Genomic DNA, 27,326 nt, shown 5'->3' with positions numbered 1-27,326 from the left:
TAATACATAATTAAATGTTAACGGCCATTATTATTGATGTTATTATTCATTGAAATTTAAGATTATTAAGTAACCTTTAAGTATGAATGATAGAACAGACAAACCAGTCTTCATCATTCTCCCTTCGAAGCAAACAGTGTTGGGCAAGTGAGCTGTTCCACAACAAGGCTGTTGATTGCACCCCATATTTCTGGAGTTGTTCAGATGAGTGGCACTCGTGAAATTTATGTATGTGAATGTGAGACATTCTTTAAACCTATGGAGATGAAATCTGTTTGTGGTTTGGAGAAAGGCAAATGGATATTTGTATTTTCATGACAATCTAATGTTTTACAAAACTCCTTAAGATTAATGATTGTATATTCCTCCGATAACCTAATACTTTCAGATAGCAGATTGCATAGATCCACCATAAATTTAGTACTTTTTGATAGCAGACAGAAAAATGATAGAGAATAATACAGTTGCATGTACAGCTAGAGTAAGTATTCTAAAAACAACAAAAGACTGGACTTTCATCGCAACATGCACTCCTAGTAAAAGAATTCAGTCATCGAGTCAATAATATTTAAACTGGCAGATGACTTATTTTTCAACACCGGGACAGTGTGTAGTAATGAACCAGCAACTGCACAGATGGAGTCGTGATCCTGCAAACTGAGAAATGATTTTACAGGAAAGGAAATAGGGGTCACTTAATCACTAAGAAAACTCTATTCAGAGCCACAATAATATTGTGGGTTTTTTTGTGCTTTGTGAAGTCAACTCTTCCTCCTTGCTTCCTTCCTGATCTTTCTTGTTCTCACTTGCTTCCATAAAACTTCATCACTTCCCGAGTTTCCTTTTCTTAATGCAGCCTTTTCTCTCTTCTTCACCGCCATCTATTGCTCGGTAACCCAAGTCCTGTATCTAGGTTCTCATTTACAGCAGAACTATGGAAGCTCAGTTGCAAGTACTACAAAGAGAATTAGCCATGCAGTTTGACACATCCGTCAGGGTGGAGGCATGATTTTTGTGCTAAAATTTCCTTTTCTTAGACATAGGATGGCTACGAATTAAAGTAGAGGGAATAGATGTTCTATTTCCCACTGTGCCGTGATCGTTACATAGCAGAGGTGTATAAGAAAGAAGGTGATTCAGTCCAAAAGCCAGAAGTGAAAACTGAAGAATATCCAATTGAAGGACAATTCACAATATTTCAGTTCATCACTAACATCCCAATTTACAAAATTGTTAATGTGATAAAGTGTAAACAATACGTGCTTTGGAAACTGAGTTTGAATTTCAGCTGTAACTAGCAGTGTGACCGTGGGCTAGGCTAATAATGACCTAATCTCTCCATTTCATAATCTGTGAGCTGCGTTAGTAGTCGTACCAACTTTCAGAGGTTACTCTCAGGATTAAATTAGTTTATGTAAGAGTGTTTGGCATCTAATAGACACTGAGTAAAAGTTTGTTCTTTTTCTCATTTCTCACTGTCCTACAAAAGATACCCCAGCCAATTTAATCTTTTAGTTGTATTCCTGTAAAGGGTTCAAACATTTAATTTTCCCTGAAATTTTCCTGGAGAAAAATACTAACTAGGCTTCTATTGGAAGCCTACCAAAACGATTAAAAGCTAGTGTGCTGTTGTAGATAAATATGAAACACTGAAGCCACATTAAAAGGAAAAAATCTTAAGGAGTTCAGTGCACCACAGATAATTTAATGCTATCCCACTGAATCTCAGCCTACAAAAGTATTGTACACTGTCCGTAGTCTTACAGAGGAAGTCTTTAAAGTCCTGCAGGTGAGGTACTCTGTTCTTCTAAGAGGAATTTATCTAATTCATTCAAAAACGTAAATGCTAGAATTTTGTATATAGGGAACCGGACATGGACTTTCTTCCTTCCTCTTTCTAGTCTCCTTCTCTCCCTTCCCCTGCTCTTTTTTCCTTCCCCTTCTGCCAGCGACAGAAATTTACCAGCGTCTATTTCATTCCTTTTTAAGAACTGTGCTACTTTGCAATGAAGTAGAATACCCACCACACACACACACACACACACGCACGCACACACACGCACACACATATACCCACATGGCTTTTTATAAAATGTGTTGTTTTCAAAATATTAACTACTTTTAAATGAACAAAGTCAGATTTTCATTTGACCCAGACTTAATACATTTCTACTCTAGTGCTTGTGTTCGTTTGCTGAATGTGTCAAAGTTGCAATGACTATACACTCAAAGGCGTGTTAATACTTTGGAAAGGGTTAAAGTAAATTTCCTGAACAGGTGTTGGTTTTGTATCTGGAGGGGAAAGAAGCCTTGCTAAAAATGATAAACAAATTAGAAAAGCAAGACAAATCACCTCAAAGGGGTTAGACACTAAACTTTATTGTTAACAGAAAGGATATATTTTACTGGTTCATTGTTGACTGTTTGAGAGAACATGCTTAATAAGGTGTGAATGATGCAAAGAAATAAAACCTTTCTCAGGCAGCAAGTGCATCATTGTCTATAGTAAAACTCTAAGAAGAAGGTAGGCTTTTCCCTGGTGTGAAATTGTAACACCAAGTCAAGTGACTGGAAGTAGCCATGGCTTCCCTTTCCACGCCTTTGCTTTATTCATGGCGTATAAGGAGGCTTCCAAATGTTCTAAAATGGCTGTCACTAGAGTGGAATGTTATTACCATTTCTTTCTATATAATTTTTCTATTATCTTAATAGTGCTATGCGCCAATATGTTACAATCATTAAAAAAAATGCTGGATCATGTCTCCTGTGGTCCCATATTATAGTCAATATGTGTTTCATAATTAGAAAGTCCATTAAAAGAAAATTAGGAAATAAAAGATAATCCTAATTTATCTTCCATGACTTGCATTATAGTTTATGTATTTTTTTTATTATGTGTCATTCTCTCTTTATATTATAAAGTACATTTAAATCATAGACCAGTGGTTAAGCAGGAATTACGAGGCCTTCTGGTGTAGCATTACATAGGCTTCTGTTTGTGAGGATATTTTTTCAGCACAGCTGATATCTTACCATTCATGGTAGTATAGTCTTTTGAGAAAATTATAGATATTTGAAAGACTCTTCATTTTAGTTTCCTTTTACTGTCCTAACCTATATTTTAGCAGTTTCTGTATAATGCTTATAGGAATCAGAAGAGGAGAAGGAATAAATTGGGATAGTCGCCAGATCTGGATAATTCTCTGGCTTTAGCTTTGTATAAAACACAGATTTGGAAGATGTATCCCAGAACAAGGTCTATACATATCCTAAATGTACTGACGGGTGGGTATGGAAGAGAAGTTTTTGTGAAAATAATGGCTTCAATATATCCAGCTTAGTAGTGGATAGTAGTTCAGCTGTTTAACTTCCAGTATCGTAGGTGAACATGGAAGAGGGTGTCCGTGTTTTGAAGAGTGTCATAACTTGAACTTGCCTAATTACATTGAAAATCTCCAGCATCAGGCTTGGTAAAAATACTTAGGGAAACAAAAATGATTATAACAAGAAAACTTGTTATAAGAAAACTTTAATAATTAATTATTAAACTTTCTATTAATGTTGTTTTAAGACTTAAGGCTGAGATAGTGGCAGGTAATTCCACCTAGAGCTCCTTCTCCCAAAGTTTTCCTCATTCACCTTGTCATCCCTACAAAAGCCATTTTTGCCCTTTTATTGATCTATAAATTTAAAGTATAAATATTTGACTATATCAAGAAGCACTCAGGTGCTTAAGTTTTCCAGGACACTTAAATCTGACATGACCATACAGACAAGAAACTTATTCAGTTTTATTCTATACCTATTTTCCAGTTGCTCAATTTTCTCAAGCTGTTGCTTAAATAGAATGGAAGAAAACATTAAAGTTTCCCTATTATGGAGAATGCTCTTAAATTTTTTCTTATTCAGAGCAGGTTAAGCAGTTCCACATTATTGTAATGCTAAAAAGCTGTGTTGAGAGTATAGATTCAGATTTGGCTAACATTTATTAAGCACCATCCAAGTCCCAGACATTTTACTAGGGGATTTGAATAAACTATATTTTACTATTTATTATAATATAATATATAGGTATTTAATCATCACACAAACCTTGAGAAGTAGCTGACATTCTTTCCAGGGGCAAAGTCCTGCTTTCTCCAGGTCATAAAGCTAGTAGTCACCTTAGCTACCATTTATTTAGATCTTTTCTGGTACTGGACACTGTGCTAGCAATTTTGCCTACATTGTCTTATTTAATCCACACAGTAGCCTTGTAAAGTGGATGGTTTCAAATCCAATTTCACAAATAAGGGACCTGACGAGTGAGGGTTGAGAGGAGTGAGGTAACTTCCTTAAGATTATGTGGCAAAGGAGTTTGGGACACTGTGCTTCAGGAGGTGGTGGAGCCAGAATTCCAGCCCAGTTCTCCTGGTACTTCTTTCTCCACACTGTGGTGTGGTGATACATCAAAGCAGACATATCTGCCTCAATGGCCAGTGGTTGCTCATACTTGACCTCATAGCCTCAAGTGAGCTTTGTGCGTATTCCTGATGGTATAGTTCCTGCTAATGTGTAAAGCAGAGGCATTATGGGGTAGTTCCTGGTGCCAGGTCACTAGAGGATAAAGAAGGACAACCTTAAACAGTGCAGTTGGTATCAGTGCGGTTGATATTCCCTATGCGGGAGGTATATAACATTGACACATGGATGTGTCCGCTTATAGCTCCTGCAGCCCGTTCTTTCTCCAGGATCTCTCATTAAACATAAAGAAGGAAAAGCCAGCTAACGATCAAAAACTCACAGACACATTTTTAAATGTCTATTACTGACAATGTTCATTCCCTTGTTCCAGAGGATCAGCTAGCATTTGATACACGGGAAGGAGGATCAAGAAGTGAAAATCCAAGTAACATAAAATGATCAACCTGTGGAAACTCCCTGAAACCAAGTATGGGACACAGAGTGTCCCAGTGACAATCGGCTAATTCTGAATTAGCCAGAGAACCTAGGGCAAAGAATTTCTTTGCTTCATAATCCATGGTGCTTAGAAAATAGTGAAGACAGACAAAGTGCAGTGCATTTTGGCTTTTCCGTTTGACCTTTCTAGACTCCTAATTAAGGATATTGGAAATTCTGTATACACAGATCATTCTGCAGTTGATTGCCAAAATATTTGCATTGTGTGTGTCTGGATCCAAATGGTGACCATTGGCTCTTATAAACCAAGCTCTCAATTGGAATTGGTCGTTTTCTCTTGTGTGAGCTTAAAGAAATTTACTTTTAATCTTGTTTATGGACTCTGCCATATTCTGCCAATATGTATTTATGGAAGTGCTTGTTTATTTATTTTGAAGTCTCTCTCTTGAAGCAGCTGCTTATTAAAACAAGTAGGAAAAGCTTACATTTTTTTCCTGTCTTTTTGATATTGTTTTTTTTGGGGGTTTTGAGAGCCACTGCACTTTAATAGCTTGCTTCAGAGGAAAACTAAAAAGATAAAAGGAATTTAGATGAGCAGAATTGACGTGTATCCAAAACTTGAGAGCAGTTACTAAAAAGTTCAGATTGGAATTCTATTTTAGTTCACTCACGGTCTTTATTATCTGTCATTCATTTCAGAAAGAAGGAGCCTTGAATATCTTTCTCTCTTACTTCTTGCTCCTTGTTTTTATGCAGAAAAGTGTGTTGCAAAAAGACCTCCACTCTCTTGTGACAGGAAGCTCACAAAAATTGCATTAAAGAATCTAGTTCAGGAAGAGCAGCTTCCCAGACACCATCTAAACAGTGCCTGTGATTTCATATATGCTGTTTTCATTCAAACGCTTGGACAGGTCAGACGTTTTGGCTAACAGTTGAGATTCACATCATCTAACATTGGCGAGTACTGTCCCACCTTGAATTCTGTGGCCGTATAAATCATCTTGATTTTGATGATTAGAAATACTGGGTAGGAAAAGAAGAATGCTGAACAAGGTTTTGGTACCAACTCTACTTCTGATTAACTCTATGATCCTGGGCAAGGAACCTAACATCCCTTGCTCAGAGTCCCATCCAACATAAAATGGGTATAATAGTATACATGTTACATGCTCTCGTATGTTTTTAAGTGAACACATGGAATAATGCAAGAAAATATACTCTAAGCTTTTTAGAAGAAAATAGTAGTAAAAACCTAGGTTTTGTTAATGATTATTTACTAACATCTTCCTTTTGGAAGTGGATCCATGAAATCCATGGTTTTCTTGTTTGGGCCAAGCATCCGTTAGCCTACTTTGATTCTTTCTGTGACCTATAATGAAACAGAGAGGATAAGGAGACAGTTTGCACGTGTGCTTGTTTTACTGATGAAATACAAAAGCCCTGCAGCAGCTAGCTGGAGGTTAAAGGCTTAATTCCAAAGTCTTCAAAGATCAGAATGGATACCAAAATTGAGAAAAACAAAGACTGAAGCTAAATATTTTCTCCCCTTTTATTTATTTTTCTCATTTCATTTCTTTTGCCTTTATCTTCTCACATTCATTTGTAGTCATTAAATGGCCCCTTTCCTAGCTTATTTCATTGACAATAAACAAATTATTTTCAGCTTTATTGAAGTATAATTGACAAATAAAATTGTAACATTTAAAGTGTACACTGTGGTGATATGATATGTGTCTACACTGTGAAAGGATTCCCACTATTGAGTTAATTAACACGTCCATCATCTCACACATTGTTTTCATTTTAATTATTATTGTTTTTTTCTGCAGAGGAAGATTTGCCATAAGCTGACATCTGCTGTCAATATTTCTCTTTTTGTATGTGAGCCACCACCACAGCAAGGCCACTCACAGACGAGTGGTGTAGGTCTGTGCCTGGGCACTGAACCCAGGCTGTTGAAGGGCAGCATGCCAAATTTAACCACTAGGCCACTGGGGCTGGCCCAATTTTATTTTAGTTTATTTAGTGAGAACACTTAAGTTCTACTCTCTTAGTGGATTTCATTATATATACAATATTATCAACTATAGTCACCATGTTACACATTACATCCTCAGACCTTATTCTTCTTGTAACTGAAAGTTTATACTATTTTTCCAGCCTCTCCCTATTTCCCCTACCCCCCAACACCTGGCAACCACCATTTGACTCTCTGTTTCTATGAGTTTGACTTTTTTTTTTTTTTTGCATTCCACCTATAAGTGATACCATGCAGTATTTGCCTTTCTCTGTCTGGCCTATCTCACTTAGCATAATGCCCTCCAGGTTCATCCATGTTGTTGTAAATGGCAGGGTTTCCTTCTTTTTTAAGGTTGAATAATAAACAAATATTTTTGAGTTCCTGTTAGTTAAGTGCCAGACTGGGCAGAGTCTGGGGAAGAGCAGTGAACAAGACATGCCCCTTCTATTCTTCCCTCATGGATCTTATATTCTGAATTTCAACAGTCAAATAAACCTGTTTGTTTCTCCTTAAAAGTATGTGTAGGCGAACCTAAAACATGGCAAGCTGAAAAGGCAGGCTAGGGGCCTGGGGGCTGGGATAGCTTGGGGACCAAACACTAAGTAGCAATTTAGATGTTCCATGAACTGTGTGATCCTTAAAGACAAAAACCTGCTAAGTGTTATTTCACAATATTACCGCAAATTAGCCACATTCTCTGGGTAACTGATAATAGGAAAAAGGCTTATCTGATAAAAAAAATGTTTTAATTGTAGAATATTTTTTAAATAAGATGTTTAATTTTAGGTACATAAATAGGAAAATAACCCAATGAAATATGTCCAAGAGGAGGGTTGATTTGATAAATAAATTAGATCCTTCTGCAAGTGACATCTTAATAAATCTACAAATGATGCCAAATTATATGAAAACAATTTTTGAAATTAGATTAAATATTTGTCCCCGTTATATTTATATAATTTCTTATTTATTTAGTACTTTGTTTTCACACATTTTGCAAAGATGCTTGCTCATACTCACTCCAGACTTCCAAATAAGTTACTTCTTAATTAGTAAAACTCTAATTTGTGAGATTTGACCGTACATGAAGCTTACTCACTTATTAACAGCCATTTCTTCCACTAGGCAAAATATATTGAGTGCCTTTTAGTAAAAGAGAAGTGTTTTTTGGAAACCTGACACAAATAAATTTTCATACCATCTCCTTAAATATCTGTCATTGTTTCTTATCAGATCAGAGTGCAGCAGATGTGTCCAAGTCTTTGGTTATTTTATCTAGGTGAAAGGTGAATACAGTTATAATAAAGAAAAATTAATTGTGCTCTTATGTTGTTATTAAAGCATTTTTAATGCCTAGCCCTGCTTTTTTATATTCCTAATTATTCATTTAGGTCATTTTTTATTTTACTTTTATAATAAAAAAATTGTCTTTCTTCTTTTTTTACAGTTAATATCTCCTTATCTAATGATACCACATTGGCTCCCGAGGATTTGCCAACTATTTCTTCTACTGACAAGGTAAGTGACTTAATATTTCACACCACTTGCTTATTGTATATGCTGATTATGATATTCATACTATGATGTCTCCTACTGTTCAGCCATCCTAGCATGAACACACATTTCATAATCAGTGGTGGTGGAGAGACAGCAAAAAACACTTTCCTTCAGCTTTTTTTTCCCTTTTCTTTTTTTTTTCAAGCCGAAGTGAATACGTACTCCTACAATATGCTTTTTAAACCTTCTTAGGAATTTAACTGCTATATCCCATTAATTGTCACCCTGAAATATTTTCACAAGGGAAAGTGAGAGGTTGAAAAACGAGAGTATGGTATCCTCTCTCTATTTCTAGAATGATTAAGAATTCTTCTGACTACCAAATGCTGCTGCGTTCTCTTCACTAAGGGTGATTGTAGCAGGCCACTTCCCTTGTCACATGATATCCTTTCCCATGGCTGGTAACCAAGGATCTTTAAGAGACTGGAACTAAGCTTTAAAAATGAGCTGTTTTGCATGGAAGGTCGCACACTGGAAGGAGACTTTTGTGTTGGAGAAAAAGGGGAAAGTGCTGTTCCAGACTTCCAATTGTGTTCCTTCCACACTGGATGTGGACTCTTCCCAAAGAATATCAATCTCTCAGTTATAAAGACAGAAACCATAATACCTTGTGTTGACAGAGTGCCCATCTCTCAGGAGACCAGAACGCTTCTGCAGATATTATGTAATGAGTGCCCACAACATCCCTTTCAAAGATGATGTTTTTGTCTTTCCTGGACAACTCTCACTTGACCCTGTTTCCCTCTTGTTTTCATATTCTACAGCTCTTTTGACTTCTTTGCTTACGGTTTTCTCTGACTTTTCCCAAACTTTGCCTCTCTTTCTTCCATGTCTGATTTTGTGTGTGTGTGTGTGTGTGTGTGTGTGTATGAGTAAGAGAGTATGTATATATGTTTTAAAGGCCACATACAGAAAAAAGTTCAATTTTTAGTCTCTGAGCCAGCCAGCCTATTACCCCAAAAGACTTGACTAAAATACAGAGAAAAATACTTCTTTCTAGACTTTAAAGAATTTTAATTAAAATCTAATTAAAATTTTTAAAAATATATAATTAATTAAAACCATAAGTTAATTTGCAATAAAAATTAATAAGACACTCACTTCCACTGACTTAAAAAGAGATTGTTTCCTAACTTAATTCTTTTTGTACCTAATCAAGAAAAGCTTTAAAATTAATAAATTTTTAAGCTCTGTCTTTGGGCAAGTCCTAGAGAGACTCTAGTAATTGATATGTAATTATAGTAAGATGTTACTATAAGACTTATAGAAAACAAATGGAAGTTGTGGTTGACTTCTGGTATGACTATGATAGAGGACATAGAGGCATAATGGTCATTCTAATTTAGCTACCATTTATGGAACATCTACTAGAGACCAGGTGTTTTACACGTATAATCATTATGAAGTTTAATATGTATTTTAATCATTAACACCAACTACCAGGCATAATTATCTCCATTTTACAGATGAGAGAAACTGAAGCTCCAGAAAGTGAATAACCTTTCTTGTTCTAGGTCACATAGCCATAAATTAGTAGAAGAAAGATTTGAACTGAAGTGTGAGTGGTTCCAAGACTTGCAATATTGCTAGTACACCATGACATTTCAATGTTTGCAAATTAAAATGTTTACCTTTCAGTTCCAATGAGTGTTCTGTACTCCAGGACAACAGTCCCCTTACGTGTGTATCAATTGCACTCCTCAAGTAAAATGTTAAGTTGCTTTGTTCAGCACCTCTAGAGAAAGAAATTACGAAAAAAAATATGTGTGTATGCAATTATGAAAGACAACTTTTATTCTATTTTTAATTTCTCCTTTTCTGTCCATATCAATTCCTTTATGTATACTTTACATAGAGACACACACACAAATATACACAATATATATGTATATGATCCAGAAATGAGTATTAAAGAAGTAATATGATTTATTATCATCAATAATAACTACCATTTGTTGAACTGCTACTAGGAGCCAGGCTCTTTACATTAATTGTCTATAATCCTCACTGTAGTTTTGTGAGTTCTTAGGTTACCTATATTTTATAGATAAAACTGAGGCTTAGAGAGGTTAACTCACCTTCCAAAGGCCATATCACCAGCGTATGATAAAACTAGGATTTGAACTCAGGGCTTTCCAACTCCCAAATCTGCCTGTTTCCATTCTTTGGGGGAGCAGAATAGTGTTTCGTGTAGAAGGACTTACAGATGTTGAGTTCTCATGACAGGCAGCCTGATTTCAAATGCAGCGTTCCACTACTTAACAGACTGTGGAAACTTCTCAGTTCCCTCTCTGTAAAATTATGATAATAGTACTTACCTCAAAGATACTGTAAGGGTCAAATTAGTAGATAGGTAGGATTTAGTATAGTGGCTGGTGCAAACTCACCTCTCAATCAATGTTAGGTGCTACTCTTATTCTATTTGGGTGTTATTATTATTCCACTAGATCATTATGCCTTCATAACTCAGGTTGTTGGAGAGAAGAAGTTGGAAGCCACTGCTTCTGACAGGCTACTGAGTCCTCTTTCTGCTCACCCATGCCAGCTCTGCTACCCTGAACCTTTCCTAGGACACACAGTCATCAGGACTTAGTTTCCTTCTTTTCATTTCACCCGCAATTAGATGATGAAAGAAGGAGCTGTAAAAGTGACATGCTGCCGTAGGGCACCAGCAAAATTCCCTCTCACAAAGCCCTAAGAACATCCTGTCAGAGGAAGGAAGGCCTTTTCTCTTCAGCTTCATTAGCAGGAAGACAAGCTTTCTTTTTCCTACTGGTAGGGGTGTGTTTTCAGGGAGAAAGAGCAAGAAAAATGGGGCATCAGAGCATTTAGACAGAGATTAGAACTCTAGAATAACTATACTTCAAGACAAAAAGTTAAATTTCTCTTTATTTCCATTTATTGTTGGAATACTTGTGTCTTTATTTCTTTTCACCTCCATCAATTTTCCCATAGATTTCTCGCTTGGCATATATATCCCTTCAACCTGCAAACAACATTCTTTAAAAGGTCCCTGTAAAACTTTGAGACCAGCCACAGCTTATCCACACTGTATCTAAACCATAAGCGTTAAGATCTTCTGGCTTCTGCTTACCAGCTCTCAGATGGAGAGACCAGATTTTCAAAATCTAACCTGTCTCCTCTGAGGAGGTGATTGAAAGGATCAGCTAGTATTTGTTTTTCATATTACATTCTTTTTTGTTTTGTTTTTTATTAAATTGAAGAATAGCTTAAAATGCGCACTTCTTAGGTGTTCATTGCAATGAGTTTTGACAATATTATATACTCATGTAACCACCACCCAAAACAAGATATAGAACATTTCCATCATCCCAGAAAGTTGCATAGAAAGTCGCATAGAAACATAGAATATTCTGTGTCTTCTTTTATGCCCCAGCTTTCTGAGTCTCGGGAGAGCTTTCTTTGCTCCACTGCTCTGCCCCAGTCTTCAGAGGGCAGACGCCTCAGCCCTTTCAGAAGTGTCTGAATGCCTCAGAGGGGTTTCTCTCAGCTCTCCTGCCCATCTTAGGAAAGTGGCTTCCTTACATTTGATGGAGACTCTGTGTCTTGTTGGGGGGGATTTCCCTCAACTTTCCTGCCTTACCTGTCCACCCTTTTATGTATGACCTGTGCACTTGGCAAAGACCATGAGGAAGTTTGGTGGAAGGATGCAGGCTCAGTCTATGCCTAGGGCTCCTCAGAATTCTAATCTGTCACCCCAGTAAAAATTCATTGAAGAGTTGGCTTATTTCTCCTTACCTCCATCTACAGTGGATTTATCTTCCACCTGCTACTCTGCCAGGGATGAGGCAGCCATGGATTTCTTCTCTCCTGTGAAGGTCTTGTAACTTTTTTGAATTTAGTTTATTTAGGTTTTTTTGCATCCTCATCACCCTTGTGGATTTTTTAAACCTATGATTTTATAGCTTATCCAGCTTGCTTTAGTTGTTAGATTGGGAGTGATGGTCTCCTACAACTTTCTATACATTAACCAAAAGCAGAATAACAAATTAGTTTTGACATTTCACGACAATACATATAATCACAGACAACTGCAGCTCAAATGCATCCTGTAGATCATAAAGTAAGATTTCAGATTACTGTAAATCTGGCTTACCCACTGTAGGGAAAAAACCCTAAATGAGTACATTAGCTACTTAACCTTGAGACTTTTATTTGTAGCATTACCCTCATTTATTTATATATTAAAAAGACATATTTTACCAGCCCATACTTAAGGAAAGCAATGTAGAATCTTTACTTTTTATTTATTTTTTTGCTTATTCTATTACCCAGTGAAGCAGATCATGTCTACATGGAGATGCTGTTAATCATGGGACTAAGAACTATTACAGTCTCATAGATTCTGCTTGGCAGTCAAACATGGAAGCAAAAGTGCTTTGATTTGATGTTCCTTCAGGGTGGTTCTAGGAGTTAATATTCATTTTCACAGGAAATGGAATGTCATATTAATCTTCTTGTGCGTAGCATCCTTGTGATTTTCTCTCATTGAGAAAGTGCAGTGCAAAAACGATTCTGTCCTTAAATCTCTTTGAAGATTACATGTTCCTACTTTAAAAAATATTATAGAAAATTTAAAACATGCACTAAAATCGAGAGAAAGTACGATAAACCCCCATATACACATCACCTCACTTCAAGGACTGTCAACATTTTGCCCATTCTATCTCATATATCCCCCACTTTTGTCTTTGAGGAGGGTGCTACAATATTTTAAAGTTCAAAATTAGTCCTGCAGTATACATTCTAATTTTAAGATTTGCAAACAAATCTACTCCACATAAACAGAGTAATTTTCTAGAAAATGAGATCTAGAAAAATAGATTGAAATTTCTTTTCGTGAGATTGACCTCAGTGAAAACCCTCAGCAACTTGCTCCCTTTTCCTTCACACCTTTTTTCTTCCTACCCATTTACACAAACAAGCTGCTTTGGCCCATCTGATCCACTCACTGTTGGTTCCTCCACATGGTGAGCATTCAATAAGTTTTGAATAAAGAATTTATTGGATAAATGAATGAAACATTGTGTGTCTTTGAATCAGCATCTTTGCTCACGGTATCCCCCTCTCTAATGCTTTATCTCTTTGTTTCTGCTAATACAAAAAGAAATACACATCCAAAGTTTATCACTTTTATTCTCTTTTCCATTGGCCTTTGTTACACTCTCTGTCATTCCTTTTTAGTTTTATTGTCCTGTCACTCTTCTTCCTACTGCCTTTTGAGTATGAGAGTTCTACAAGGACCAGTCCTTCTTTCAAGGGTTAATTTAAATTTTGTTTTCTCTGTGCTCAATGAAATTGATTACTCTCTCTTCTGATCTACTAGTCTCTGTACTATTCATTTAGACACTTTCTTTCACTGTCTTATATTATTAGTTAATATTTAAGTGGACATATTTTATTCCTACAAAGAAACTCTTAAAAATTGTCGTTTTATTCTTTTTTATTGCTCCCTTAAAGCTTATCTTAGATCATTCATGTAATTGGGGCCCAATGCATTTTCTATTTTCTTTTGGCTACATTTTTCTATTTCCACATGCTATTATTGCTCAAAATAGCTTATCTCTAATTGAAACAGCATCACCAGAGTTAGCCAAAAAAAAAAAAAAAAAAAAACGGGTCCCAGTTACATTTAAATTTCAGGTAAATAATTTTTTTAGTATTAGTATGTCCTATATATTGCATGGGACATACTTATACTAAAAATATGATTCATTGTTTATCTGAAATTCAAATGTAACTGGGCATCCTATATTTTACGTGGAAACTCTAAATTGAAAGTTTATTTTACTTTAATTTTGCCCTCCAGATGAAAAAGGTAGATAAATTGGTAGATATCTTCCTTGAATATGTCAAATATTTGGATCTTGATGAATTATTTTATTCACTTAATTAACTAAGACTTCTTTTGGTGCCTGCTATATCCTAAATTGAACTCTGATTCTGTCTTGGTCTGCTATTCTTTCTTGTTCTTTTTTGCGACGCACAGTCCCTTTGGTCTGTAGGTTCTATACTTTTGTCGTTTTTAGCTTTTACCCATCCTTGATCCAGTTGGCCAAGTCCTAGTCAATCTCTCTCTCTCTTAATCTTTCACCTTACTTTCTCCATTCTTATTTTTCCCAGCATCCCCTTCTTCCTTCCATCCCTGTAAGTGGGTTCTTTCTCATCTAACACAAATACCTCAAAAGTCTTCAACAGCCATAGAGAACTTGCCTTGATCTTGTAGTGCTCACATGCTCTAGCCTATCATTTTGCTATTGTATTTCTTGAAAAAATAGTCTGGACTTGCTATCTCAAACTTTTCACTCTCACTCATTTCTTGACTCGTTTCTGTCTTTTGAAGTTACGGAAGTCTGTCAAGAAATTACCGAAAATCTTCTTATTACAAAAAAAAAAATCAGTGGATTTTGCTCAGTCTTCATTCCTCATCATCTTCTTTGTAACATTTGACCCTCTCAACTCTCTCCTACATATTACCATTTCCTCCTCCCTTAATGTTCAACATTCTCACTGTACTTCTCCTTTTACCCACACCCTCATGACATTTCCATAGTCTTTTGTGGTATCTTCACTTCATTGTGGGTACTATAGATGTTTTACACTCTTTTCTTTCAGCACATGTTCCCTTTGTAGTTTTATTAAATCTTAGTACTCCAGTGATCAGCTCTTTGCAGCTGACTCCCATGTCAATATCTCCAAACTTGACATCTCTTCCAGATCCAGGTCTCCATACTCAGTAGACATCTCTCTGAGCATTTCCCCACTCATAATACTGATGATCTCCTTGAGGGGAGCAACAATACACTTGCAATATAAGGTTATAAATATCTTGAGAAATGGAGATAATGTGCTATGAGAGTGCTGAAAGACAGAGAAGACTTCTGCGATTATGTTCTTGTTTGTCTTGCTCTTAAAGTTCTGGTTTAAGCGTTTAAATACTGTGTGTGAAATTTTGCATTGGAAATAAAGATCAAAGCCATCGAGGAGTGAAAATCACCTATAAGGAGTAAAGGACAGAAGCAGTGAGGTAAAAGTCTCCTGAATTAAGCTCAGAGGAGACAATGGTGTTGTGAAAGAGGGGATAGCAGTGGTTATAGGTGAGATGTGGTCTGATGTTGGTTGTATTTTCAGATAAAGTCTTTGCCATAATGTTACTTGTGAGAAAAGAGGAATTAACAGTGAACTCAAGGTTTTCTGTTCTTAGGATCTGGAAGGATGAAATTGCTCTTAATAGAGATGGGCAAGATCATAGAGGGAGCAGGTTTAAGAGGGGTCAGGAGATAACTTCAAACATGTTAAATTTAAAATGCCCATGAGGATTCAAGTAGAGATATAGAGTAGTTTACTAAGAAGTAGTTTTGCTGTTACTGTTTTTAGTGCCATCAAGTGGATTCTGTGTTTCAGTAAAACTTTATCTACAAAAACAGAAGGTGAGCTGAATTTGGCAAATAGGATAGAGTTTGCTCAGTCATGGATTAAACTGTTCATGGTAATTTTAGATAACTTCTAATAAGTAATAGATAGATAGATAACTTTTAATAAGACAGAGTTATTTTTAAAGCAGTGTTGTCTCAGACTGAGCCAGGATTCTGGAGAAGTGACTCCGGGGCTGCCTTGAGGTGGGCAGGGGTGTTGAGAGAGAGAGGCTCAATGCCTTCTAACTATATAGGGCAGAATAGCTCAGTTTTAAATATTGGGGTTCTGGGTAAATTTCACTTGAAAAAGATGTTTCACTGATAATTAAAATTTTAAAACCATTGGATTATAGCAAGTGCTGACTTGAATCAGTGCAGTTTCAATTGTTTTTGTGGTCCCTTTCCATAGGCAAAGAAAAAAGGACCTCTGAAGCAAAAAATATAATTTTCACCCCAAAGTATCTGTTTCATAGATAACAAAAGGAGATATACCGGAGTAAAAGTTATATAAATTGGTATCTGTGATGATGAAATTATCAGCTAATTATCTAACACTCTACTTGGCATGTTTACATATTCATACCTTTAATAGATAAGTCATGCTTTGTCTTAATGTTTAGTTTGTTCCTAATATGGATCCTGCCTGAAGTTTTATGGAGTTAATCTTCATTGATATCAGCTTATATTGAATAGTAACAATGAAATAACGCAAGTAATGTAGATGCCCTTCAGCGATATTTAAATAGAATTATTTATTAGCTGGAGTTTAAGTTTTAAGGGAGTGGGAAACTTTATGTATCAAGATATAAATACTGAAACATATAGATGCTGCCTAAAGTTTTTATACTGAAGCCCTTAGTGAAAGATGGTGTTTGGAGGTTAAATTTTCTGTACAATGATGCAAAGAATCATTTGAGGCTTAGAAAATAGTGATATTGGCATTTTAAGATGATGTAAGCAAGAAAACACGTCTGTCATTTCATGTACATCTGTATAGTTTTCACCTCAACCTGAATCTCTGTAAGAAAATCAATAAATCTACCAGTTGGGATTTTTTTCGTGAGCTTACATCTTTGGGGAACTCTAGTTCTAAGGAAGGATTCTGCTGATATTAAAGTGCTGTAAAATTATGGTAAATTTTTGCTGATTTTACAACAAAGAAATCTGTTACCTATTATGACCTCTAAACTTTAAATGGTTTCTGCTGAAAACATCCATATGCAGAAATCTCAAAAACAAAATGAGACATGATTAATCACCTCTCAGAAGCAGAGTCTGATAAAAGAATAATTATGCAATTCAGCTGTTTATAAGTTGAAACTAATGGATAAAAATATTTCAGGGAAAGGTCTAGAGTTTATGTTTTTATTGACTTATGTAAGCACTTTACCTTTTGAGCTCTATAAAAATATGAACTCTTTCTGGACAGAGATTCTTCTTTTATGTGTGTGATCGTCTTTTATGATTAGATCGCCCATGTCAAGAGAATTCCTAGAATAGTAAAGGATATTGTTAATGTGTTTGGTGTGAGGTAGAACTCTTGCCTTCAAAAGACAGGAGGAATTTATCTTTCCATATTTATTTGCAAGGTATTCTCAAATAACTCTTCTCTTAGCACATAACATACTCATTAGCCCTGGACCCAAGAGGAAGTCCAGGATCATGGTGTTGGCAGATTCAGTGTCTGTTGAGAAACCATTTCCTGGTTTATAGACAGCCTTCTCATTGTGTCCTCCTATGGTGGAAGGGACAAGGAAGCTCTCTGGGGTCTTTTTATAAGGGCACTAATCCCATTCATGAAGGTTCCACCCTTATGACATAATCACCTCCCAAAGGCCCCACCTCCAAATACCGTCACATGTGATTTTCAACATATGAATCTTAGGGGAGCCCAAATATTCAGTCAATAGCACTCCATTCGTGTTGCTCAGTAATTAGTTGCAAGAGGGCATACCATTCCAGATGAGGTAGGTCTTATGCCGCTGAAGGCATTTGCCTAGAGGAGGCAGTTGTGAGCTGATAGGAGCTAAAACTCAAAGCAGCTTTGGGATGAGTGCACTAGCCTTATCCACTATGCTAGCAAAAGAATTTTCCTGCGTATTAGAAGCAGAAAATAGGAACAGGAGTGAGCTGCTGTCAAAAAGTACAGCACTGACAACATGACAGCAATTCATGAGATAGAAGAAAATTTGAAAATTGACTTATGAGCTTGAGGCCATGCAACATAGGGATGGATATCCCACACACAACCCCACAGCCCATGACAACACATTCCAGTAGTGGATGCTCATGACGTTGACCTGGAGTCAACAGGAAAAAAGCTATATTTTATTAGGATATGCACTTGAAAAAACAGGCACTGTCAACATGTTTATAGTTTAATTTCTTAAATCACCAATCTCTAATTATTTAGAAAAGAAATAGCTCATTTGTGAAAGTGCTGGATAAAGTAGTAGTTACCTCATATAATTTTTAGAGGTCATGGACCATAGGGCCATAGACTTGAAGCACAAGGAGCTTTGCACTGAAAAATAAGTACTTTTCGAACAACAGAGGTGTTTCAGAGTCTCAGATTTTGAGACTTGGGATATTATTGTGTCTCAGTTTACTCTCAGGAAGGTTGACAGGAAAGAAGGGCTTTGTGGTTTGTTTCTGTTGAACAAATGGGTGATTGTAGGCTGAGCTCAAACTAGGTAACAGATTGCATCATACTCATTGTACTTTCAATTGCCAGCCTCCTGGCCCCCTCACGTATTATTCCATGAACACTTCATCAGGTTTCACCCTCCAATGGCTACCTTCAGACTGTTTTATAGAAATTTAGCATAATCCCTATATAGACCATCAAGTATCAAAAGCTGCTTTTGATGTGCTTTTTCTCTAGAAAAATTTTAATGTTTTTTTTCTTCAGTACCATAATGCTACCTTTGACTGGGCGTTTCTGTCGACGAAGCAGTGTTTGAAATCTGGAGGCAAGCTCATGGGGAACAACTGTAAATTTGTTCCTGATATCACACTCATGTCTTTCATCCTCTTCTTGGGCACCTACACCTCTTCTATGGCTCTGAAAAAATTCAAAACTAGTCGTTATTTCCCAACCACAGTAAGTACCTGAGCTTTAAATAATTTTTATTGAATTTATACTATATCAACAGTGATACAATTTTACAAATTGAAAAAGGAACTTATAATTTAACCTTTCCAATACAGTTTTGTGCATTTAAAAAATTGCTTTCCAGTCTTTGTCCATGTGCATATGTATTTTTGACATAATTGTAGTCTAGCTTTGAAAAACTTTCCAAAGATTTTGCTTACATAATTCTGTCATAATTTTTACTGTACTGAAAGGAAAAAGTGGGATGTATTCTAGTATCTAAAAATGAGTGAGTAAGAAAAAGACCTTTTAAATCCATAGTTTTTAAGTATATGAACAAAACCTCTTCATATTAATCAGGAATTTTGATGTAGAATTTCTTGTTCATTAGTTCTATGTGTGAGTAATTTAGTAGTTGAATTATGGGCTGTGGGAGTAAACTTAAACTGTGTTGTTACACAAGTATTGGTATAAGATATGAGTGTCTTCGGAGCCAAACTTGCCTTCCCATAATGATGAATGCTATAGTACGGAAAAACAGATAATCGAGCTGGGTGGGGCAGACATCCTGTCTCCCATTAATATGCTTGGGTGAACTTAAAGTCAAAACTGTGGTTCATGGAGAGACTACAAGATAAGACCAACATTTGGTTAACAGCATTTTGTTTTTTTACCTGCAGAATGAAACTAAGATAATCCTTTGCTTTACAGTTCAGTTCTCAGTGTTTAGGATGTCAGTATTTCTTAGGTAATCTCAATTATACCTGATTTTTATCAATGAACTGCTCTATACAGCTGGAGTCTCATGAAATATCTCTCTTGTGTTTTGTGTAGAAGGAATGGAAAAACTTCAGAAGACATGAGATTCAATTGATGAAATTCCTTTTTTTGATTCCTAGGAAATGAAACTTAAAATTAATATATTCACTTTCACTTAGGAAATTTTTTGATTTTTCTGATTCTTCTTATAAAATTGAAAATAAAGGGAAAGGTTTATAATTGCCTTAGTCTGTTCTGCTATGGTAAAATACCATAGAGTAGGGGGCTTATAAACAACGGAAATTTATTTCTGACAGTCTGGAGGCTGGGCAGGCCAAGATCAGGCACCAGCATGTTGGGTGAGGGGCTTCTTCCTGGTTCATACCAGGACCTTTGCACTGTGTCCTCATGTGGTAGAGGAGCTAGGGATCTCTGTGGGGTCTCTTTTATAAAAACACCAATCCCATTCATGAAGTCTCCATCCTCATGGCCTAAGCTCCTTCTTAAGGCCCCACTTCCTAATACCATCATCTTTGGGGTTAGGATTTCAACATATGGATTTTGGGGGAATACAGCATAGCATTAATGAATTGTCCCAAACTAGCTGACCCAAGGAATGACAGATTTCCACAAAGTGTAATGTAGAAAGAAGTGTTCAACTTAGTCTGCCTAAATACACATTGCAAACTAGTGGTCCACAGGCAGAATTCAGCCCCCAGCCATTCTTTGTTTAGCCCACAGTTTGTAAACCCACACACACACGCACACGCACACACACATACACTTGAGGCCTTAGGTGGAACCTGTACTTTGCAGGAAGTTGTTGTCCTCACAATTCTCTATTTTCTAAGACTTGAGTGCTTCACACATTCACATTAACTGCCTGTCCCTAAAGACATTCGAGCGTGTAACACCAGTTCACACCTGGGGAAATGTGCTTTACTTGATCTGCCTCCTCAAGGTATGAGTTTTGTGTAGAACAGATTCCTGGGTAAACATCTTTGAGGATGATTTCTTCTCTACTGAATTTTTTCCTTCTTCATTATTAATTCATTGAGGTTTTTTTTTTCGGCTCACACTTTAGGAATCATTACCCTTTTTATGCCAATTTAATCTGTCTGGTATTATTTAGGCATAGTAGGTGGAAAAGTAGAAAACTTGTGAAATACTTGTAAATCACAATTTGTAAAATAAACTTGTTTCAACCTTAAAACGGACAGAGACCATTTAAGTGTTTATGTAGACATCACCTATTCCTTCCAGCAATAATTCCCAACTTGATTATAGCTCTTCAGACTTAAAGAAATCTTCCTCTCATAGGAGCCCAAGCAGATAATTTCTCAGCCATTGATAAATGCTGCTGAGAAAGTCATGAGTGTGTGAAAATAAAATAATGATAGCATTCTAATTATAATTCCCGTTAGAAAGCTTCTCAGCATAGTTTAGAATTGTATACACCAAATCACAAAATAAACAGGGGAGAGAAAATGTATGTGTTTTCCAAGGAACAATGCTTAAGTGTGTAGTCATTCAGACTGTTGTCTCCCCTTGCATCCTTATTCACTTCACATTTACAGCTGAATCATAACAATACACATAAATTCATACATACATACATGAATAATAACTTCTTTTATCTCTCTCATTTGCCAAAGTATGTTTTCATTTAAGCTGTCATTTAGAAGGATGGTCTCTATAGGTAGAAGCAGATAGGTTTATAGATTCTTATACTTACATATTATATTATATAATTAACACTTGTATGCTTAAACACGATAAATTAGACAATCCTTGATTGCTGTGACAATAATCAGGCCTATTACTAACTTCCTCACTCACACCAACAATTCACATGAAACCTCTAAAAACTCAAAATGTGAATACTGGATGATAGTGCCCTTGTCAAACAAAATTTTCTTTTTTTTGATAAGGAAGATTCGTCCTGAGCTAACATCTAATGCCAATCTTCCTCTTTTTGCTTGAGGAAGATTGTTGCTGAGCTAACATCTGTGCCAGTCTTCCTCTATTTTGTATGTAGAATGCTTCCATAACATGGCTTGATGAGCGGTGTGTAAGTCCACGCCTGGAAGCTGAACCCGGAAACCCCAGGCCGCTGAAGTGGAGTGAACAAACTTAACCACTATGCCACTGGGCCAGCCCAAAATATCCTGTTTTTTCGCCTTGCACAGTCATTTCTCTTTTGTATTTTCATTTCTAAACATTTGGATGAGTTGTTAGTCAATTAAGACTGTAAGCTGCTGGATAACAGTTATACTTCTATTTTATTCCTCACATCCATTAGCATGGGGTTGGCTGCAGACTAGATACCCAATACTTGTTGTCTAGTGCAAAGCAGTCCAGTAGAGATAAATGCTGCATTTTGTGGTAAGAGCACAGATGTTGGAACTCAGGAGCTGTAGATCCTAGTGCCAGCATTGCCATTAACTAACAGTGTGCCCTTTGATGGCTAACTGTGGACTTTAGTTACCGCCCTCATTAAGGGAGGGCTCAACCAGATGACAATTAACATCCTTTTAAGCTCTAGTGTTCTATAAGTTTAAAGAGAGTTTTCTGACTCCATCTCTTAAATAAATTCTCTATGTTAAACTATTGCTTATAGCAATGATCAGGACTTACAAATTTCCAAAAATTAATTATTATCTCCATCTTTATGCTAGGTCTGCTTTTGCAGTTGCTGCCAACCTCTCTCTGTGGATTATCCACAGTTGTCATATAGCAAATTCAAAATGTGGTTTTTCTTTCCACAATTTAACTTCCTCATCTGCCTGTATTCCTTCTGTCAGCTAATAATATCACATATCCTCTTAGCCACCCAAGATCAAAATTTTAGAATTACATTTGGTCTATCAGGCAGGGTCCCAGCAGGAAGCAAATGATATACTCAAATTAGGATGATTTGCGGGGTTCAATAAAGGTTTAGGGAAACCACAAAGGAGAGTGCAGTGTTCAGTGCTAGGAACAGTGGGGTTGTTACTATCCCAGACCCAAAGGAAAGGAGTGAATGCTGGAACCTAGAAGAAAAGAGAAGGATAGAGACAGCTGTCTCGAGAGACACTGTGACCTTGGGTTGAAGGATGTAGCCAGCCTGAAGCAACCTCCCAGGGGTACAGCTCCAGGAATCAATTCTCTGATCTCACGCTCTTCCCTCTAATAGCCTGCCCAGGCTGCTCCAGGCTAAACCCAGCTGGAACCCAGAGAGCAAGGGAGCCCGCTGTAAACTACACAGGTCAGCCTGCTAAGGCAGAGAGCAAGGTGGAAAGGAGTGGAAGATGGATCTGGTGTGATAAAAGAGGAGATCCATCGCATTTGCCTCTCCAAGTTTTCTTTGTCATATTAAACTTGTCACAGTCCCCTTGATTATCCTGCTATAATCTCTCTCGCTCACACTTACGTTTCTGTTCTTCTAGTTCAGTCCGTTGTTACCTTTTCCTAGACCAGGTCAGTTTACCCACTCTTGGCCTCCCTTATGAAGCCACTAGCAATCCATCAGTATGAGCACTTAAGTTTGCCTTTGCTAGCCTATCAGGGATTTAATTTGTCTATCAGGCACTTCCAGAGAGCCCTAATACTCAGTGGAACATGGCTGGAGTACCAGTCCTCCACTGACTGTCTCCTTCGTGCTCTGCATTCTTTTTAGAGGGGTGCATTAATCTGTTATCCCACACAGTTACTGGTCTGTTACATTAGCCTCAAGTCTTTAGTCAAAGTCTTTCGGCATCAAAGCTTCCTATAGGAGCATCACAGCATCATCTGTGATCTTCTGTGGCAGATGGCTCAGGGCATTAACATAAAATGTTCTTCCAGAGTCCCATACTAGCAAGTGATGCCATCACTGTGTATGTGGTAGCAAAATGAAAGCACAAGTGTAAAGATAAAACAGGATTGTGATTAGTAGAACTCATAAAGCTATAGAGCCCTCTCAATTAGACAAAATTATTGGTACTTTAATATAGTCAAATTTAGTGTGGCCGGCTGATGTATGTAATTGGCGTGAAAATACCTTTCTTAAGGAACTGTGTAATTTCCTGTTTTCCTCCTCTTAGAATAAGTAGCAATTCTAACCCTCATGTGAACTGAAGTGATGGTAGGATTCTTTTGAAATATGCCTCCTGGTTGTTATTGTCATTTAAATGAATAAAATCATTAAATTCCAGGTGACATAAACAGCTATGACACCTTCTACACTTTCTTCAGGTGACATTTGAGCAGAATGTTCCTTGAAATCCTTCGTTAAAATACTCAGTATTCTATATCCTATAACTAATTAGTATATTCATTCAATGTTGAAAAAAATTTAATGTGACTCTTGTGTGCTTCATACAATACTAGATGATATGGATACAAAAATAAGTAATTCATGGGCCTGGTACATAGTAGGAACTTAAATATATATATATCTGTTGAATAAGTTAGATTTTGGAGTTTTCAAATTAGAATGACTCATTTCGATCCTTCTGCCCCATTCATGCTTATTACCTCCTATGGGATCACACTTTGGTGCCTTCTTTTGACCTAAGTAAGTTGATGGTGGTCTTTGAGGAACTGACCTAATGGATGAGAAAAAAGTGTAGGGTTTCAAGAAATTAGTGAAAACGTAATAAGCATTTTAGTCGCATGACGCATTTAGTTTTTATCCATGTAAAATGCAGTCTCAAATTCCATAATTAGCTGTATTTTTGGAGCCATGATTCTTGGTTGACATTTTGGCCTGTGAAAATTCTATTACAGTTGGATGTGTTTGGTTTATAAACAACTCTTTACAAGAATCAAATGATGTTCTCATTCTATTTTCTTTTTCCCTCAGAAACTTTCTTGATGAATGGTAAAAACTGTCATACTATAACAAAGTAACGAACTGAAAATGAGTAAGAAATAATGGGCATGTATTCTATGTCCTATTCTAGTGTTAGTGACGCTGGGTGACATTTGGCTGATTCTTGCAGAAACCTCAGACCACATCACGCTATTGAAACTCATTCAGAAAGTGACTTCGCTGTCAGTGAAGGCAAATCAGATTTTCAAATTCTTGTGTTATTTTTGTACCAAGGAAAGTAGTTTTTTAAAGTCAAATTTGTTTTTAATCTGAAACTGATTTTCATATTTTTTTATGAAGAATGACAAAGGGTTATTTGATTACAAATACTATTCAATCTGTTAAACATTTAGCAAATATTACAAATATTCAGTTCTTATGAACATATGAGAAAAAATACAGTCTGAATTGAGGCCCAAGAAAAATAAGGTTGTGAGCACTGCTTGGCCAAAGCATTTGGGAGAGCTTTCAATGGTGCCGCAGAGGCAGTTGATGAACAGAAGTAATTTTGACCATGGTAGTTTCTTGGTCCTAAGCACTTTCAGCTTACTTGTCCCTCATAGAAAAGTCCCCAGCATCAAAATCTGTGCATTAACACAAAATGTCCCTATTCCATTTCCAGGTTAACGTATTTATACATATGACTTCCTAATTCCTTTTATAATTTTTATTTTTGTATCTTAATATAAATTATAAATCCACCTTCCTTTTTAACCCCTGGTACACTTTATTATAATGGTTCTTTTAGGATATATCCAAGACCCTTTTAGAGGGTCAAGAAATTTTGATAATTGGGTCCTAATCATTGAATTTTAGTGTTAGGACTTTGGATACCAGCTAATCCAACATTGCCTCTTAATTTCTGCAGGCTGCTTAAATGCTCCCCAGAACAGGAACTTTGTATCTCCGAAGGCGTTCCTGATAGAAACACAAATCTGCCTTTCCACAGCCTCTGTCCTTGGGCTCTGCTCTGGCCCTCTGAAGCTACACAGAACAAGTTTGGTCTTTCTTTCCTTTGACAGACTTCATGTATTTGAAGACAGGTCTCCATAGAACTTCTTGAGGCTTACCCTCATTTTTTGTGTGATATGTTTTCTAGATTCCCATTACCCTGGATACTCTTCTCTAGATCAGCTCCAGATTTTCAGTTTCAACTTAGAATCTAGTGACCAGACAGGGACATAGTCTTTCTCTTGTGATTGTTCATTTGCTTCTGGTACACACTCTTTGGTTCTTTGTTGTACTGCTCAGTTTTGAGGCAGAATGGAGGAAGAAACCTTTGATTGCTAAAATGTCCTTAGCATCCCTACGGAACCACTTCATTAGGCCCCTGTCCCTCCATCCCATGCTTGGAAAAAAACTTTTTTTTTTTCTGGTAGATTTCCATTGGCAAGCTCTAAGCCCGGTTCAGATAAATTGCCCAATCTATTTCCTTTTTTTGCTCCCCAAATCTTTCTGACTCTGGAACTTAGGGCGTTAAAATCCTAGAGTCCGAATCAGACTTTCCTTTTATTTAATTCTAATTATAGTGGCTATTATTGATTTAAAGTATAGTGTATTATGATTGCTACACTGATATTAATTCTTGTTTCTTTTACAGTGCTTCATAGCATTGGCTACTAGGGGGGATTCAAATTTCAAAATTCTTATGGTATTTTGTGCCTTTTCATGATTGCCAGAAGGCACATATTTGTCTGGCATCCTTTTTTTTCCCTTCTAGAATAAATGCTTTTTTATACTGTTGTTTAGCACTTTCCAAGCACCACGATCATTAGAGGAATTGACATGGTGAATTAATATTTGTTGAGAACCCACAGAGTGCCTGCTGCTGCACTCATCTCTTTGTAACAGCTCCATCCGTGGAGAACTGCTCTGCAGGCTCATGGCCTTTCCCCCACTTAATTTAGGAGCAGCTGCGGTCCTTGCAAAGTGAAAACCAAATGTTCTCTGTGGCTTCAGGGGAACCAAATTCATTTTTCCCCCCTGTAAATTAACTAGCTTCTCACTGTTGGTGTCTCTATGATTATGACTGTCTTAATAATTAGTACAGTATCATCCTTCATGAAGAGTATGTTTATAGTAGATTTATTAGGTTGTTTTTGCCCAAGAACAAGAGAACAGCGTATGGTTATTTGAATTTCCCTTCCCATCCACTTAATTTTTTCTTTGCTTTGGCAGTTTAAATATTTCAGCTGGTTGCTTCTTACGAGATTAATTGAGATATTTTGTAATTAATTTTGCAGAGGACAGAAACATTTTTCTTCTCTTCATTTTTATAATTAAAAATTGATAAACAAAAATAAAAGAGCTTAAAACCAGTCTGATATAAAAGAGAGAACCTTAGTTGAAGCATGCTTTTCTTTTCCTCATTCATAAATGGAGGTAGGGATTATCATATGTTGAAGCATATCTGTGTACCATTAAAAAAACCGAACTTATTTTATGGCAAGCCCTTGATATATTTGAGTTATTTTAATTTTAATTTTTTTTTTGAGGAAGTTTAGCCCTGAGCTAACTGCTGCCAATCCTCCTCTTTTTGCTGAGGAAGACTGGCCCTAAGCTAACATCCGTGCCCATCTTCCTCTGCTTTATATGTAGGATGCCTACCACAGCATGGCATGCCAAGTGGTGCCATGTCCGCACCAGGGATCTGAACTGGTGAACCCCGGGCCACCGAAGCGGAATGTGCTCACTTAACCGCTGCGCCCCCAGGCCGGCCCCTATATA

General features: G+C 36.7%; 1 protein-coding gene across 15 annotated transcripts in view; it reads left to right on the top strand.

Annotated features, from left to right (window-relative positions):
• The window catches only part of SLC4A4 (solute carrier family 4 member 4), a 396,171-nt gene that overhangs the window by 324,100 nt on the left and 44,745 nt on the right, over positions 1-27,326 (top strand). For all 15 annotated transcript variants that reach the window (XM_023637993.2, XM_070263715.1, XM_070263714.1 and 12 more), the window contains 2 exons: positions 8,367-8,437; positions 18,824-19,015. In XM_023637993.2, coding sequence (XP_023493761.1) covers positions 8,367-8,437; positions 18,824-19,015 — 263 coding nt within the window. The remainder of the gene's footprint in view (positions 1-8,366; positions 8,438-18,823; positions 19,016-27,326) is intronic.

Source organism: Equus caballus, chromosome 3 (assembly GCF_041296265.1).
Source record: "Equus caballus isolate H_3958 breed thoroughbred chromosome 3, TB-T2T, whole genome shotgun sequence".
Lineage (NCBI taxonomy): Eukaryota > Metazoa > Chordata > Mammalia > Perissodactyla > Equidae > Equus > Equus caballus.
This window is presented reverse-complemented; position numbering and strand designations above follow the sequence as displayed.